General features: G+C 38.1%; 1 protein-coding gene across 2 annotated transcripts in view; it reads left to right on the top strand.

Annotated features, from left to right (window-relative positions):
- The window catches only part of JAZF1 (JAZF zinc finger 1), a 151860-nt gene extending 137742 nt beyond the window's left edge, over positions 1 to 14118 (top strand). The window contains exons 4-6 of one of the 2 annotated variants that reach the window (XR_009620931.2): positions 4943 to 5112; positions 6259 to 6403; positions 10512 to 10595. Coding sequence is in view for 1 of the 2 variants with exons in the window: in XM_034402218.3 (XP_034258109.1) it covers positions 4943 to 5112; positions 10512 to 10688 (347 nt within the window). In the remaining variant the exon portion in view is untranslated. Of the gene's footprint in view, positions 1 to 4942; positions 5113 to 6258; positions 6404 to 10511 lie in introns of both variants that reach the window. The other variant, XM_034402218.3, reaches the window with a different exon arrangement.
- The last annotated feature ends 957 nt before the right edge of the window (positions 14119 to 15075 follow it).

Here is a 15075-nt window from a genome sequence, read left to right on the forward strand (position 1 = left end):
TGATCAAAATTCAGATGGTTGGCAACTGATTCATATAGATGACCATTGCTGTGTCCCAAACGATCAACTTTTGTGACCTTCTGATAACCAAAGTCAATGGGGAAGCCAGATTCACTTAACAACTGGGTTACTAACTTATCAATTGCAACGATTCACTTAACAAATGAGGCAAGAAAAGTCATAAAATGGGGCAAAATTCACTTAACAAATGTCTCATTTAACAACATAAATTTTGGGTTCAGTTGTGGTAGTAAATCAAGGACTACCTGTACTACAGTTTCAACAAAATTCACAATTTCGAGTAAATCAGCATTACTGTAAAAGTGACTAGAATGGAAGATGTTTACATAATAACAGAAATGGTGCAAAAATAAGTAAAGATGGTCAAAAACTGGAGTGCCCCTGGTTTAGATGAGTTGCATGGATTCTGGTTGAAATCACTAACAGGTTTGCATGCAAGATTAACAAACCAGATAAATCAGGTCCTAGAAATACAGAAAGCAAAAAATTATTAATAACTGAAAGAACTTATTTGATTCAGAAGGATACAGAAAAGGGAAATAAAATTACAGGCCAATAACTTGCCTGCTGACAACATACAAATTACTTACAGGTATTATTGCAAACCAAATTTATGGATATCTGAAAAACATTTGCTGCCAATAGAGCAGAAAGGGTGCTGTAACAATTCAAGAGGAACCAAAGACCAATTGATGATTGACAAACTGGTTTTGAAGAATTCAAAGAAAAGACAAACAAATTTCATGGCCTGGATTTATTATAAGAAAGCATTTGATTCTGTTCCACACAGTTGGATTGAGAAATGGTTAGACATTTTTGGAATTAGCAGCAATATTTAAAAATTCCTGAAGACTTCCATGAAACTATGAAAACTAAGTTGATGGCCTGTTGGAGAAGAACCTGGTAAAGTTGAAATTAAATAGGAATCTTTCAAGGTGACTCATTGTCACCTCTGTTATTTGTACTTCTGATGGCACTACCAACAAGCATTTTTAACAAGACAAACTTTGGCTATGAATTGGCAAAAAAAGAGTTGAAAATTTCCCATTTGCTCTATATCAGGCGTCACACGCTGCCCATGCCCAGTTTAGTGAAGGGGGGAAACTGACGATGCTGTGATGATGCAAGTTTGACATCCCTGCTCTACATGGATCATTTAAAATTGTTTGGAAATGAACTGAGCTGAACTGAGTTCACCATTAAAAAGCACTGAGGAGTTTAGCAGGGATATTGGAATGCAATTTGGCATGTGTGCAACAATTGCTGTTAAGGCAGGAAAAATCGTTGAAGATGATGGCTTTGAACTTGATAATGAAGACTTGATAAAATATAGTTTAGTATTTTTTCAGTTTCATATAGTTTCATATGATTTTTCTGCAATTAAATTAACTAACTTAATTAATTGTCCAGTATTTTTTTTAATTGATTGAGATTGCTACTATAGTACAAGGCAAAAATCCCTGCTTGGGAATCTGTAGAGAAAGCGCATTGTAAGACCGGCAGCAATTTGTCATTGTTAAACTGTATAAAATATCAATCACATTGATTGGTATTTTAGAGAATGTTGGGTTTGACTTGATAGTTTGGTGTTAATTTTGCTCCTTATATTATCTTCAACTATTGTAAAGAAAGCAAAACAAAAGGCCAAACAAATTTTGGCAAAAAACATTCTCTTAAGGCATGGCAGAAACATGCACTTTTCCTTTGGCAAGTAAAATCAACCACTTGATTTTAACAAGCCTAATAACAGTAACTTTTTGCTTGCCATTGCTGAAAATGTCTGCAATGTATTCATCAAAACACTTCACCAAAGAAAGAAAAAAAAGAGCCCAACAAAAGCTTTATGCAGCCTGGAAATCTGTCAACAGATCTCAGCCACAGAGCAGATGAATATGTAGCTCAGCTTTCCCCAACTTTGTTCTCCAGCCCTTTAGATGTTGGGGCTCATAGAATTCCTAGTCAGATCAGGAAGACTCTTGGTAAACATTTTTTCTAACTTTTGTAAACATTAATCTTGAATTGGAGAAGTGTGTAACTTTAGTTACCTTGCTTTATTTCTTTTCAGGTGGGATATTTATGCCGGTCTATAATAAATAAAAATTTGATAAAGTTTAGGTGGGTTATGTAAAGAAAAAAACCATTGCTTAAATGAAAGGATATTGTGAATAATATATGGCTAACAAACTCAATTTTCCACGCTTGTGTAAACAAGAAGGGAATTTATAATTCCTTGGATGCTTTTATGTATGCCAATCCTAGAGATATGATTCATTTAACAGCTTAATCCTTTCAAATATTAATAGCCTCAAATACTGTATTTTTAAAGCTTAATGAACATCTTGGGATATACTGTATCTGATAAGATTCTAAATAATGAGCATTACAAAATATTCCAGAAAGAAATCCTGACAAACAGAATTTTGCTAGTGATGGCATGCCTTCCTTTTCATTATCTTTTGTAACTTGGTCCTAAATATATTCCTAGGATGCATCTCAAAATATGATTTGTTGGCTGATAAAGTCTTCACTGGCAAAAGCATGCACAGAAGAAAGAATATTGAAATACTAATTGAGATTTACATTTTAAAGGAACCAATTTGCTTCTTAATTCATCTGTCTTCAATTTCTAGCTTTAGAGTAACACTGAAGTCATTAGGGTTCACCAAAGAAACCCAAGTTCATATTTCACCTTGACCACAATCTTCAATTCATACTATTGGATTACAAGGGTCATATTATATATACAAGGGTTACTTCACAGGATTGTTGTTAAAAGAGATGTCAATGTAAATTGTTACTATCCAAACAAGTAATAACTCCATGGTCTGCCAGTGATAATCAGAAATTCAGAATTTGAATTCTTGGTTGGCAGATTTGCCAGCCATAGTTATTAGAGATTAGACATAAGCAAGGTCTGCATGCGTGATTAGTTTCTGGAGGTCATTGCATTTGGCAACATTTGTAACAGACCCAGTTTGAGTTAGAGTAACCCGAAACAAGAAACATACATGAAACAGTACCGTTTTTAGGCTGTTTATAACTAATATTGACAAGAAAAGATAGAATCATTTTGCAGAAAGATGGCAGATGGGTTTTTAAGCCTGATGTTTAAATTAATGGTTTTATAGAAACAGTGTTCTGCTTCTATTTCATTAGCACTTTTTGTCTGCTTTGTATGTCTATTGAGTAAATAGCTTGCTGTTAGTCATACAGGGTAGAACAGAAGCAATCAATGTCATCTAGATGAGGACTACTTTTATTGCAACATCTGAGTAACAGAATCTTGCAAATATGAATGTGCTTCCCCATCACAATTTAGTTTCTTGTGAATTATGGAAGGGCTTGTCTGAGAAATTTGGCCCAGGTTCAGACCCAATCTATCTGTTGTCCCTTGCATTCTTCAAGACCATTCCTTATGTCTTCTACCCTGTTTTAAGATTAATGTTGGCTATGACTGAGAAATTTGAAGGCTCGGTAAATACATGGTTTATGGGGAAGAAAAATCCTACAGTGATTTGACAACTTAACAAACATTAAAAACCATTATTTTTCCTCATGGCACAGAAATTAATTTAAAAACTGTTGCTACCTACACCTGTTGTGGCTACTGAAAGTCTGCTTTCTCAGTGCTCTTCAATCTTCTTTTTAATGATCATCTCATACAGACAAATATTCATATTTATAATATAAATTTTAAATATAAAATTTTAAAACTTGGAAAAGTACATTCTGCAGATTGCTGCACTTGGACAACATACTGTTGAATTAGGGCTGTGCACAATGCAATTTATTTTCACATCTGGACAAATTGCTACCATGTAATTCTTATTAGTGTTACACTATAATTTCTATCAATTCCACAGGGCACCAAATACATTAAGGCTTGTCAACATATTATTTTAAACTGTTTATGATCTAGAAAATTATGCCTTTCAGATGTTTTCCTGGTAAAAGAAAACCTTTAAAAATCTTCTTTGGTTTTAAAGCATCGGAAAAGAAGAAAAATATTCAGTCTTACTGTCTCCTTTTCCTAATAAAACTTTTCTGGACATCAATATTCAGAGTGAAACTAAAAGGTGGTTTGTGCAATATGTGGCAGCAATTATTTAACCAATGAAGTATTTTATGTCCTGACTGTAATAAGAAACATTGTAATTAAGACTAATCTATTAGTCATATAGGTAGGGAAATAAAGCAGAAAAAAAATAGCTACCAGTAAGATGAAATTAGATTTTTTTATAGTTTGATTATGTTCCATCAAGTCAGTGTTGACTGCATTTTCTCCATTTATCCTGTTTTTAGGTCTTCCAATGTTGCATTCAAAGACCCTAGAACTGAATATATCCACTTTGGTTCATTGTTCTCTTCTTCTGTTTCCTTCTTCCATCTTTCCCAGCATTGGAGCCTAGCCAGAGAGCTAAGTCTTCACATAATGTGTCCCAAGTGTGATGATTTGAGCCTACTCATTTGTCTTGAATGAGAACTCAGGTTGATTTGTTTGATGATCCATTTGAAAATTTTAAAAATGTCAATACTTTTTCTATCCAGCATCTATAAAGTCCAACTTTCACTTTAAGAGAATGCCATTGCTTGCACTGTTCTGATCTTCATAGATAGAGGCACATCACAGCATTTCCAAAGCCTGCTGTGCTATCAAAAGCTAGTCTACAGTATATTTTTGATTGTTTCTTTACTCTTGCTAGTTGATCCTAAAAGACAGAAACCATTTACCACTTCATTATCTTCATTGTCAATTTTAAGGTTGGTTGTTGTACTTTTTGTTTTAGTTTGGTTATTTTATTTAATTTTAGTCCCATTTTCACTGTTTTCCTTGAAGTTTATTATTTGAGCTTTTACCTTTTTAGTTACCAGAGTATGTTTTAGTTTATCTGAATTTAATTCTTGCTTTATGTCTTCTTAGGTAGTGAATATGATGAAGAAGAAGTAGACTATGAAGATTCAGATAGTGATGAGTCCTGGACCACAGAAAGTGCTATCAGTTCTGAAGCTATCCTAAGTTCTATGTGTATGAATGGAGGAGATGAGAAACCTTTTGCTTGTCCTGTTCCTGGGTGTAAAAAGCGATATAAGGTAAGTATGTTATTTATGATATGGTAAAACTGTTCTTTGCAAAGCACATGCTTTGTGATTTTATAGTTTTTTCATGATCTATATTTTTTAGAAATGTATAAGATTACTCAACTCTTCAATAACTGTGGAGACCGTACGTACAATAAAAAGAATAATCGAATACCATTGAAAAAAGCAACAATTAAACAACAATGGTTTAAATAGAATAGAATAGAGAATAGAATAGAATAGAACAGAACAGAACAGAACAGAACAGAACAGAACAGAACAGAATAGAATTCTTTATTGACCATATGCTCTCGTGTACATAGAAGGGAAAAAAAGAAAAGAAAAAAAGAGAAGAAAATAAAATACAACATTCAAGAATCATAAGATACAACACTTATTGATAGTCATAGGTTACTAATAAGCAATCAAATCATACTAGGAAACAACAGAACAATATAAATCATCAAAAACAAGCAACATGGTTATAGTAATAAGTGGGAGGAGAGAGATAATAGGAAGGATGAGAAGAATAATAGTAATATAGTCTTAGTAAATAGTTTGACAGTGTTGTGGGAATTAGTTGTTTAGCAGAGTGATAGCATTTGGGAAAAAACTGTCCTTGTGTCTAGTTGTTCTGGTGTGCCGTGCCCTATAGTGTCGTTTTGAGGGTAGAAGTTGAAACAATTTATGTCTAGTATGTGAGGGATCTGTAGATATTTTCACAGCCCTCTTTTTGACTCGTGCAGTATATAGGACCTCAGTGGAAGGCAAGTTGGTAGCAATTGTTTTTTCTACAGTTCTAATTATCCGTTGAAGTCTGTGTTTGTCTTATGCAGATGACAGACTCAATAATTCCTCTGTAGAACTGAATCAGCAGTTCTTTGGGCAGTTTGAGCTTTCTGAGTTGGCGCAGAAAGAACATTCTTTGTTGTGCTTTTTTGATGACATTTTTGACATTTGAGTCTTGAGATATGATAGAACCTAGAAATTTTAAGGTCTTGACTGTTGATACTGTGCTGTCTAGTATTTTAAGAGATGGTAGTATAGGAGGGTTTCTTCTAAAATCTACCACCATTTCTACAGTTTTGAGTGTGTTTAGTTTAAGATTGTTCCGGTTGTACCACAAGGCTAGTTGTTCAACCTCCCGTCTGTATGCAGATTCATCGTTGTCTCAAATGAGACCAATCACTGTTGTATCATCTGCAAACTTCAGTACTTTAACAGAGGGATCTTTTGAGATGCAGTCATTGGTGTATAGAGAGAAGAGAAGTGGAGAGAGCACACAGCCCTGCTAATTGTACAGGTATCTGATGCAGTGGTGAAATTCAAATTTTTTTACTACCGGTTCTGTGGGAGTGGCTTGGTGGGTGTGGTGTGGTGTGGCTTGGTGGGTGTGGCTTGGTGGGTGTGACAGGGGAAGTATACTTCAAAATCTCCATTCCCTCCCCACTCCTGGGAGAAAGATATTGCAAAATCTCTATTCCCACCCCACTCTGGGGCCAGCCAGAGGTGGTATTTGTTCTCCAAACTATTCAAAATTTCCACTACCGGTTCTCTGAACTGCTCAAAATTTCTGTTACCGGTTCTCCAGAATCTGTCAGAACCCGCTGGATTTCACCCCGATCTGATGTAATTTTGCTTAGTTTCACTTGTTGCTTCCTGTCTGTTAGGAAGCTTATGATCCATTTACAAGTGTGGTCAGGTACAGCTAGCTGATTTAGTTTGGTTAGAAGAATACCTGGAATGATGATATTGAATGCTGAGTTGACGTCTACATGGGACTTGCCTAACCTAAGATCTGAGAGCAAAATCAGGTTTGGGGGCCTTTTAAAACATGGCCAAAGTGGGGAACCAAACATATCTTAGGAAGAATAAGTTCTAGAAGTCAGTCACCATGAGGAAAAAGGCACACTTTGTAAGTCCCCATGAATTTATGGACAAAACCTGAAGCCTGCCTAGTCTGCCTGATTGTACAGTCTGGACAGAAGGTATGGAACAGCGATGTTCTTACCTATATGTGATCAGGTCCTATGCTATGAATATATTCTGTATAAAAGCCCTATGTTCTACTATCTAACACTTTTCAGATTTGTCAGACATAATTTTTAACTAATATGGCACCCATTCCTATTGGAGATGGTAGAAGTTGTAATCCAGGCGCAATTGAAATATGCCATATTTTAAATTATGAAGTATTTGTCTTGTAACAATGATGCTTAGTGCCTGGTGCTTAATAACAGTTGATAGTTTATGCACTAAACATAAAGCATTCACTAACATTCCTTCAGCACACCTTAAAATATATGCATTTTATCTGACATATATTATAATTATAGTTGGAAATAAACAGCATGAGATGCAATAAAGAAATTGATAAATGCCAAGAGTATTATCTATGAAAAGCACTTTTAGTGACATACAAACTCAGTTGAATATAAGCTCTCCACAGAACCCTTTGACCTTAATGTAAGTATAATTGTGTTAATAGTTAACTGCTCCTAATATGGGGGGGGAGACAGTTCACTTGAATATTCTAACAAAACTATAAAAGATATTAAACTGGTTCATTTATGATTGGAGGAGTAACCAAAGAGTAAAGTGTAGCTAAACCCTTTGATTGTTCTCCAGCCTTCTTGTCCACACAAAAAAATATTACAAGAAGTCATATATCTTGTGAGATTTATCCTAGTATTATACCCCCCAGAAATGCAGTATTCAATTATTATTATGTAATAATCAATCAAATGTTTCTGAAAGACATTTTATTATTTTAAAATATTAAAACAAATGTTACACAAAACAGAATAAATGAAAATATTATCTGGAATTGATGGTCAATTGCAGTTCTTGAACAAACTTGAAAAGACTTGTTCATCTTAATAACCGCAAACTCATAACAGCTCACAAAATGATTTTGGCAAGATAAACACTTTAAAACTAAAATACAGTTAAAAGTCACATTTTATTGTTATAAAGACCATTTCTATAGATAGAAACTATAGCTGAAATGTTTAAAAAACTATCCTTAAAAGGAACTTTTAAAGGAAAATATTGTCTTTTCTACGTATTTCATCCTTGTGCTGTGACAATTCCAAGTAGTTAGAAACATATCCATGATATTATGTTACAATGGCTCTAGAAAACTGCATGAAAGTGAATTGCTTTGTAAGTGTTATTGAAAACAATACAAGACTGAACAGTCAAGAAAGCAATCACTCATGGTTCTTTTATTTTTCTTGTCTATAAAATAGATAAGATTGAAATATAAGTTCTCATTAAATCCTTAAATCTCATCAAGTCCTACTTTCCTATTTTTTATATTTTAATTCTACGTTGGAAATCTGCAACCATGCCCCTTTGTTTGATTGAACACAATAGCATACATTAGTCATACTAATTAAACATAGCTTAAATTAACTTCTTCACCATATAAAATTTAAAGTAATTAAATAGATTTGAGTAACCAGAGGCTTGGAAACAAGTAGCAATAAACAATTTAGCTTTGCATGATTATTTGAACAAATAAATTTCTGTACCACTTTTAAAAGTTTAAAAAATTGCTCTTACTCAAAAATGGCAAATTATGTGTGGTACAAGTCATGTGTGGACTTCGTCTGCTAATAAGTATTACTACATTTTGGAATCTGGCATTTTTTAAAAACAGACAGTTGTGAATCATTTTGTTTGGCAATCCATGTGAAGTTTTTTTTTTTCCTTTTAAAGTATTTCCATTTTGTGTCTTTCTAATCCATGCAACATTTGTGCCGCCAATTGATTTTACTGTTTCCTCAATAAGAATGTTCATATATTGAAAATGAAAGAATGTTGCAGGATATGGAGCGAAATAAAGTGCTGTACTTTTCGGAGTATGACACACTTCCCCCCCCCCCCACAAAAGTGTGTGAAAATTGCGGTGCGTTTTATACACTGAACGTTGCCAAAGCCCCGTCCACTCACCGGCCCCCACCCTTTGGCCATTTTCAGCCTCCACGCATCGCATTTTTGGCCTCTGCACACCTCATTTTAGACCCGTTCCAGGCACTGGGGATTACCAGAGCACATCACCACCAATCACCATCTCCACGCATCATGTTTTTGGCCTCCATGTGTTGCATTTTCAACCTCCACATGCCTCATTTTTTGCCTTTGTGTGTTGCTTTTTCAGCTGGTTCCAGGCCACCGCCACTGATCCCCACCGCCTGGAACCAGCCAAAATTGTGACACACGGAGGCCAAAAATGGGGCATGTGGAGACCAAAAATGCGATGTGCAGATGCCATAAACGGGATGTGCAGAGGCGGCGATTGGCAGCAAGTGTGCCGATCCCGAAAGCCTGGAATGGGTCTAAAACAGAACATGCGAAGACCAAAAACATGATGTGTGGAGGCCAAAAATGCGACACGTGGAGGCAGCGATGGGCTCTGGCAATCTCTGCAGCCTGGAGCAGCTGATTGATGGTATTCTGGGAGGCCGATCCAACCGCCAATCAGTTGTTCGTGCTAAATCAGGCTGCGATAACGTGCTGAAGCTTACCAGGCTATATGCTGTTTGCTGCAAGGACGCTAGCCAGATGAATACCAATGGATGCTGGTAGGCAGAGGCAGATTTTTTTTTCTCATTTTCCTCCCCAAAAACTAATGTGCATCTTATACTCTGGAGCATCTTATACTCCGAAAAATAAGGTATTCCAATTTGAGCAGAAAAAGAAGTTAACATAAAGGAAGAGATAGAACTGGGATAATAGAAATGTGGGAATCTAAACTTGAATTGAGTTTATGGTTATAGTGTTTTCTTCTCTCTTCCTGCTAATAAATTTTACTTTAATACCAGTATTTTATTGCAAGATGATTTGCAAATGGCTGGATTATTGAAAAGTGATTTCAAGTTATTCACAAAGTGCTGAATGGCTGTTAGAACAAGGGAAAGGATTTGCCTTTCTTATAAAGATTGGTGCAGTTTCTGCATTATTACATGGTAGACTATTGTACCTTCTGCTATCAGATAGCTGTCATTCTGGTCTTCCCAAGAGATAGGATAAAAAGCTTACAATGGAACTATCAGGATTACAAGAAAAGTGAACATTTAAAGTCCCAGCTAAGACATCATGTCCTATGATTAGATTTGTAGCTATTCATTGGCAACCTTCAGTCTTAAAAGACTATGGTATCGTGCTCTGGAAAAAGGTCCTAAAACAGCATCTGGTGTGACTAAAAAGGCCAATTCAAGAGTGGCAATCCCTTCCACACTGAGGGCATTTGTAGCTAAATCCCTGGTAAAATATATTCTTAAATATATTCTTAAAATATATTCTTTAAAAGGCTTCTTAAGATACACTTTGATTTGAAAATTAAACAGCCTGGCAATATTTCTAGCATTCCTACTAAAGTCTTTGTATTCAATCCTCTGTCACAGAATGTGAATGGTATAAAATATCATGCCAAGAATGGCCACAGGACACAGATCCGGGTGCGGAAACCCTTCAAATGCCGCTGTGGAAAGAGTTACAAGACAGCTCAGGGTCTGCGGCACCACACAATCAACTTCCACCCACCAGTGTCTGCTGAGATTATCAGGAAGATGCAGCAATAAGATGCTGGTCACAAATGTGCCAAGGAATACTCACCAGCAGTTGCTGATTTCGAAGACAGCCACCTTCTCCTGGGAAGCATTGAGCAACCCTTTGAAGAAATTAAATGCATGCTTTACATTTTTCCCCCCTGTAATTTTGGAATGACGTATCTTTGTAGAGTTAACGATTTTGTACATTTGCACATGTAATCATCATGCCCATATACATTACTTTAATATAAAGGTGCTAAAAGCTACAGATTTTTAAAAAGTATTTTTCCGTCCCCACCCCACCCCACCCAAAGGTGAATTAGGGAACATTGTATATTTAGCTGTTCCACAGAATTAAACAAGGACGGGGGAGGAAAACTTGGCACTAGGATAACTTCTGAGATTGTAATGTGTTTGAAGGAATTCAATACATCAGTTCCTATGTGCTTGCAAAAACCAAAATAATTCCCTTTTATCCACCTGGTTAATATGCCTTATGTAACAGAGATATCTGTAGGATAGCAAGGTTATAGGTATTGGAATTATAAATAAGAGAATGTTTAACATATTCGAAGAATATTTTCATACTCAAATAACATACATAAAAGGTGTGCTTGCTGTATTTTATATTATCTTGCAAATTCTTTTAGTCTTTTGAAATGCTGAAAATTTTGCAGTGAATTAGTAGATCACTCTACCATTAAAATTCCTACTTCTATCTGTACAGAACTTATGTTATTTAATGTTAACAATCCACTCAAATTTCTGAGGACTATCTTTTCCTGGTCCTGCTATTGGCCTCTGCTATCTATTACTAGCAGAAACTTGGAAATGAAGTGCAAATTTTCTGAGAGAAATTAATCTTCATCTTAGATGGAGCCCTTAAAGCACTTTCTAGTTCTTCATTGCCAACAAATTTAAATGTTTTATGTTGCCAATTCTTGCAACTATCATTGTTGCAAATAAAAAAGAGGCATAGTGTTAAGAGGTACAGTATTTATATTAAGTGAGGTTGTCATTGTACCTTTGGATTTTGCATGTGTGTGTGTACCGATAGACCTCGACTTACAACCACAAATGAGCCCAAAGGTTTTGTTGCAAAGCAAGAGAGTTGTTAAGCGAGTTTTGCCCTATTTTTATGATCTGGCTTACCAGAGCTAAGTGAATCACTGCAGTTATTAAATTAGTAACATGTTTGTTAAGTGAACCTGGCTTCCCCATTGACTTTGCTTGTCAGGAGGTCACAAGAAGTTATCACATGACCTTAGCACATTGCAGCCATCACAAAGACATACCAATTGCCAAGCATTCAACTTTGGATCATTTAACCACATTTAACCAAAATCACTCAGATTCGGGAAGGTCTGGACTCCGACTGGGTAGGTCCAGCGAGGGTGACGGGGGCAGGTCTTGAGAATGTTATCTGGGACGAGTTTGATCCTGTGACCCCAGATGACATGGACAGGATTCTGGGTAGACTGAATGTGACCACATGTTTGTTGGACCCGTGTCCCTCCTGGTTAGTACTGGCTTCCCGGGAGGTGACGCGAGGCTGGCTCCAGGGGATTATAAATGCTTCATTGGGTGAGGGTGCCTTCCCCGCCGCCTTGAAGGAGGCGGTGGTGAGGCCTCTCCTCAAGAAGCCTTCCCTGGACCCGGCAGTATTGGCTAATTATCGTCCAATCTCCAACCTTCGCTTCGTTGCGAAGGTTGTTGAGAGTGTGGTTGCACGACAGCTTCCCCAGTACCTGGATGAAACGTCGTATCTAGATCCGTTCCAGTCGGGTTTCAGGCCTGGGTACAGCATGGAAACGGCATTGGTTGCGTTGGTTGATGATCTCTGGAGGGCTCGGGACAGAGGGTGCTCTTCTGTCTTGGTCCTGTTAGATCTCTCAGGGGCTTTTGATACCATCGACCATGGTATCATGCTGCACCGGTTGGAAGAATTGGGGGTGGGAGTCACCGTATTACGGTGGTTCTCCTCCTTTCTCTCTGACCGGTCGCAGTCTGTGTTGACAGGGGGCAGAGGTCGACCCCGAGGCCCCTCATGTGTGGGGTGCCGCAGGGATTGGTCCTCTCGCCCCTTTTGTTCAACATTTATGTAAAGCCGCTGGGCGAGATCATCCGTGGTTTCGGGGTGAAGTACCATCAGTACGCTGATGACACCCAACTGTACATCTCCACCCCGGACCACCCCAACGATGCCCTTGAAGTGATGTCCCGGTGCCTGGAGGCCGTACGGATCTGGATGGGGAGGAACAGGCTCAGGCTCAACACATCCAAGACTGAGTGGCTGTGGTTTCCGACGTCCCGATATAGTCAGCTGGTGCCATCGCTGACTATTGGGGGCGAATCATTGGCCCCCACGGAAAGGGCTCACAACTTGGGCGTCCTCCTGGATTCACGGCTGTCTCTAGAAGAGCACTTGACGGCCGTGACTGGGAGGATTTTTCATCAGGTTCACCTAATCCGCCAGTTGCGTCCCTTTCTAGATCGGGACTCCCTACACACGGTCACTCATGCCCTCGTCACCTCTCGTCTGGACTATTGTAACGCTCTCTACATGGGGCTCCCCTTGAGGTGCACTCGGAGGCTCCAACTGGCGCAGAATGCAGCCGCACGGGTGGTTATGGGAGCAACGTGGAGCTCCCATGTAACACCTCTCCTGCGCGAGCTGCACTGGCTCCCGGTGGTCTTCCGAGTGCGCTTCAAGGTTCTGGTTACCACCTTTAAAGCGCTCCATGGTTTAGGACCTGGTTATCTATGGGACCGCCTGCTACCACCAATAGCCTCCCACCGGCCAGTAAGCTCCCATAGAGAGGGGTTCCTCCGGGTGCCGTCAGCCAAAAAATGTCGACTGGCGGCCCCTAGGGGGAGAGCCTTCTCTGTGGGGGCACCTACAATCTGGAACGAGCTCCCCCCGGAGATACGGAGGATCCCGGATCTGCGCACCTTCCGTCGCGCGCTTAAAACGTTTTTATTTCATCAAGCTGGCCTGGCCTAAATCTTCTCCCTTTTAAAATTTTAAAATTTAAATTTTAAACACTAATTTTAATTTGTTTAATTATGGGATATTTTAAAATTTAGCCAAATTGTTTAATCTGTTTTAATCTATTTTAAATTTTGTATCTCTGTGTTTTATCTTTTGGCTGTTCACCGCCCTGAGTCCTTCGGGAGAAGGGCGGTATAGAAATTTAATAAAATAAATAAAATAAATAAAATAACCATGGGAATGCTGAAATGGTTTTATGGAAAACAGTCAAAAGTTACTTTTTTCAGTGTCATTAAAAACTTTGATCGCTAAATGAATGGTCGTAAGTCAAGGACTACTTGTAATATATATGCAATATTATGTATAGTTGCAAGAAAAAGTATGTGAACCCCTTGGGATTACGTGGAGTTTTGCATGAATTGGTCATAAAATGTGCTCTGAACTTCATCACAACAATAGAAAAACACAGTCTGCTTAAAATAATACTACACAAACATTAGATGTTGCCATGGTTTAATTGAACATAACATGTAAACATTCACAGTGCAGGGAGGAAAAAATATGTGAACCTTTGGACTTAATAACTGGTTGACCCTCCTTTGGCAGCAATAACCTCAATCAAATGTTTCCTGTAGTTGCAGATCAGACCTGCGCAACGATCTGGAGTAATTTGGGACCACTCCTCTTCACAAAACTATTTCAGTGTAGCAATATTCTTGGGATGTCTGGCGTGAATCGCTCTCTTAAGGTCATGCCAAAGCATTTCAATCAGGTTGAGGTCAGGACTCTGACTGGGCCACTCCAGAAGCGCATTCTGTGCTGTTGAAGCCATTTTTTTGTTGAATTACTTGTATGCTTTGGGTCATTGTCCTGTTGCATCACCCATCCTCTGCGGAGCTTCAGTTGGCGGACAGATGGTCATACGTTTTCCTGCAAAATGTCTTAATAAACTCTGGAATTCATTTTCCCATCAATGACAACAATCCGTCCAGGCCCTGAGGCAGCAAAGTAGCCCCAAACCATGATGCTCCCTCCGCCATGTTTTACAGTGGGGATGAGGTTTTGATGTTGGTGTGCTGTGCCTTTTTTTCTCCACACATAGTGTTGTGTGTTCTTCCCAAACAACTCAATTTTGGTTTCATCTGTCCACAGTATATTTTGCCAGTAGTGCTGTGGAACATCCAGGTGCTCTTTTGCAAACTTCAAACGTGCTGCAATATTTTTTTGGGACAGCAATGGCTTCCTCCGTGGTGTCCTCCCATGTACTCCATTCTTGTTTAATGTTTTCTTTATTGTAGATGTGTCAACAAAAATGTTAGCATGTGCCAGAGATTTCTGTAGATCTTTAGCTGACATTCTTCTTTACCTCATGAAGCATTCTGTGCTGTGCTCTTGCAGTCATTTTTACAGGACGACCACGCCTAG

Source organism: Pantherophis guttatus, chromosome 4 (genome assembly GCF_059756535.1).
Source record: "Pantherophis guttatus breed Tessera chromosome 4, ASM5975653v1, whole genome shotgun sequence".
Classification (NCBI taxonomy): Eukaryota; Metazoa; Chordata; class Lepidosauria; order Squamata; family Colubridae; genus Pantherophis; species Pantherophis guttatus.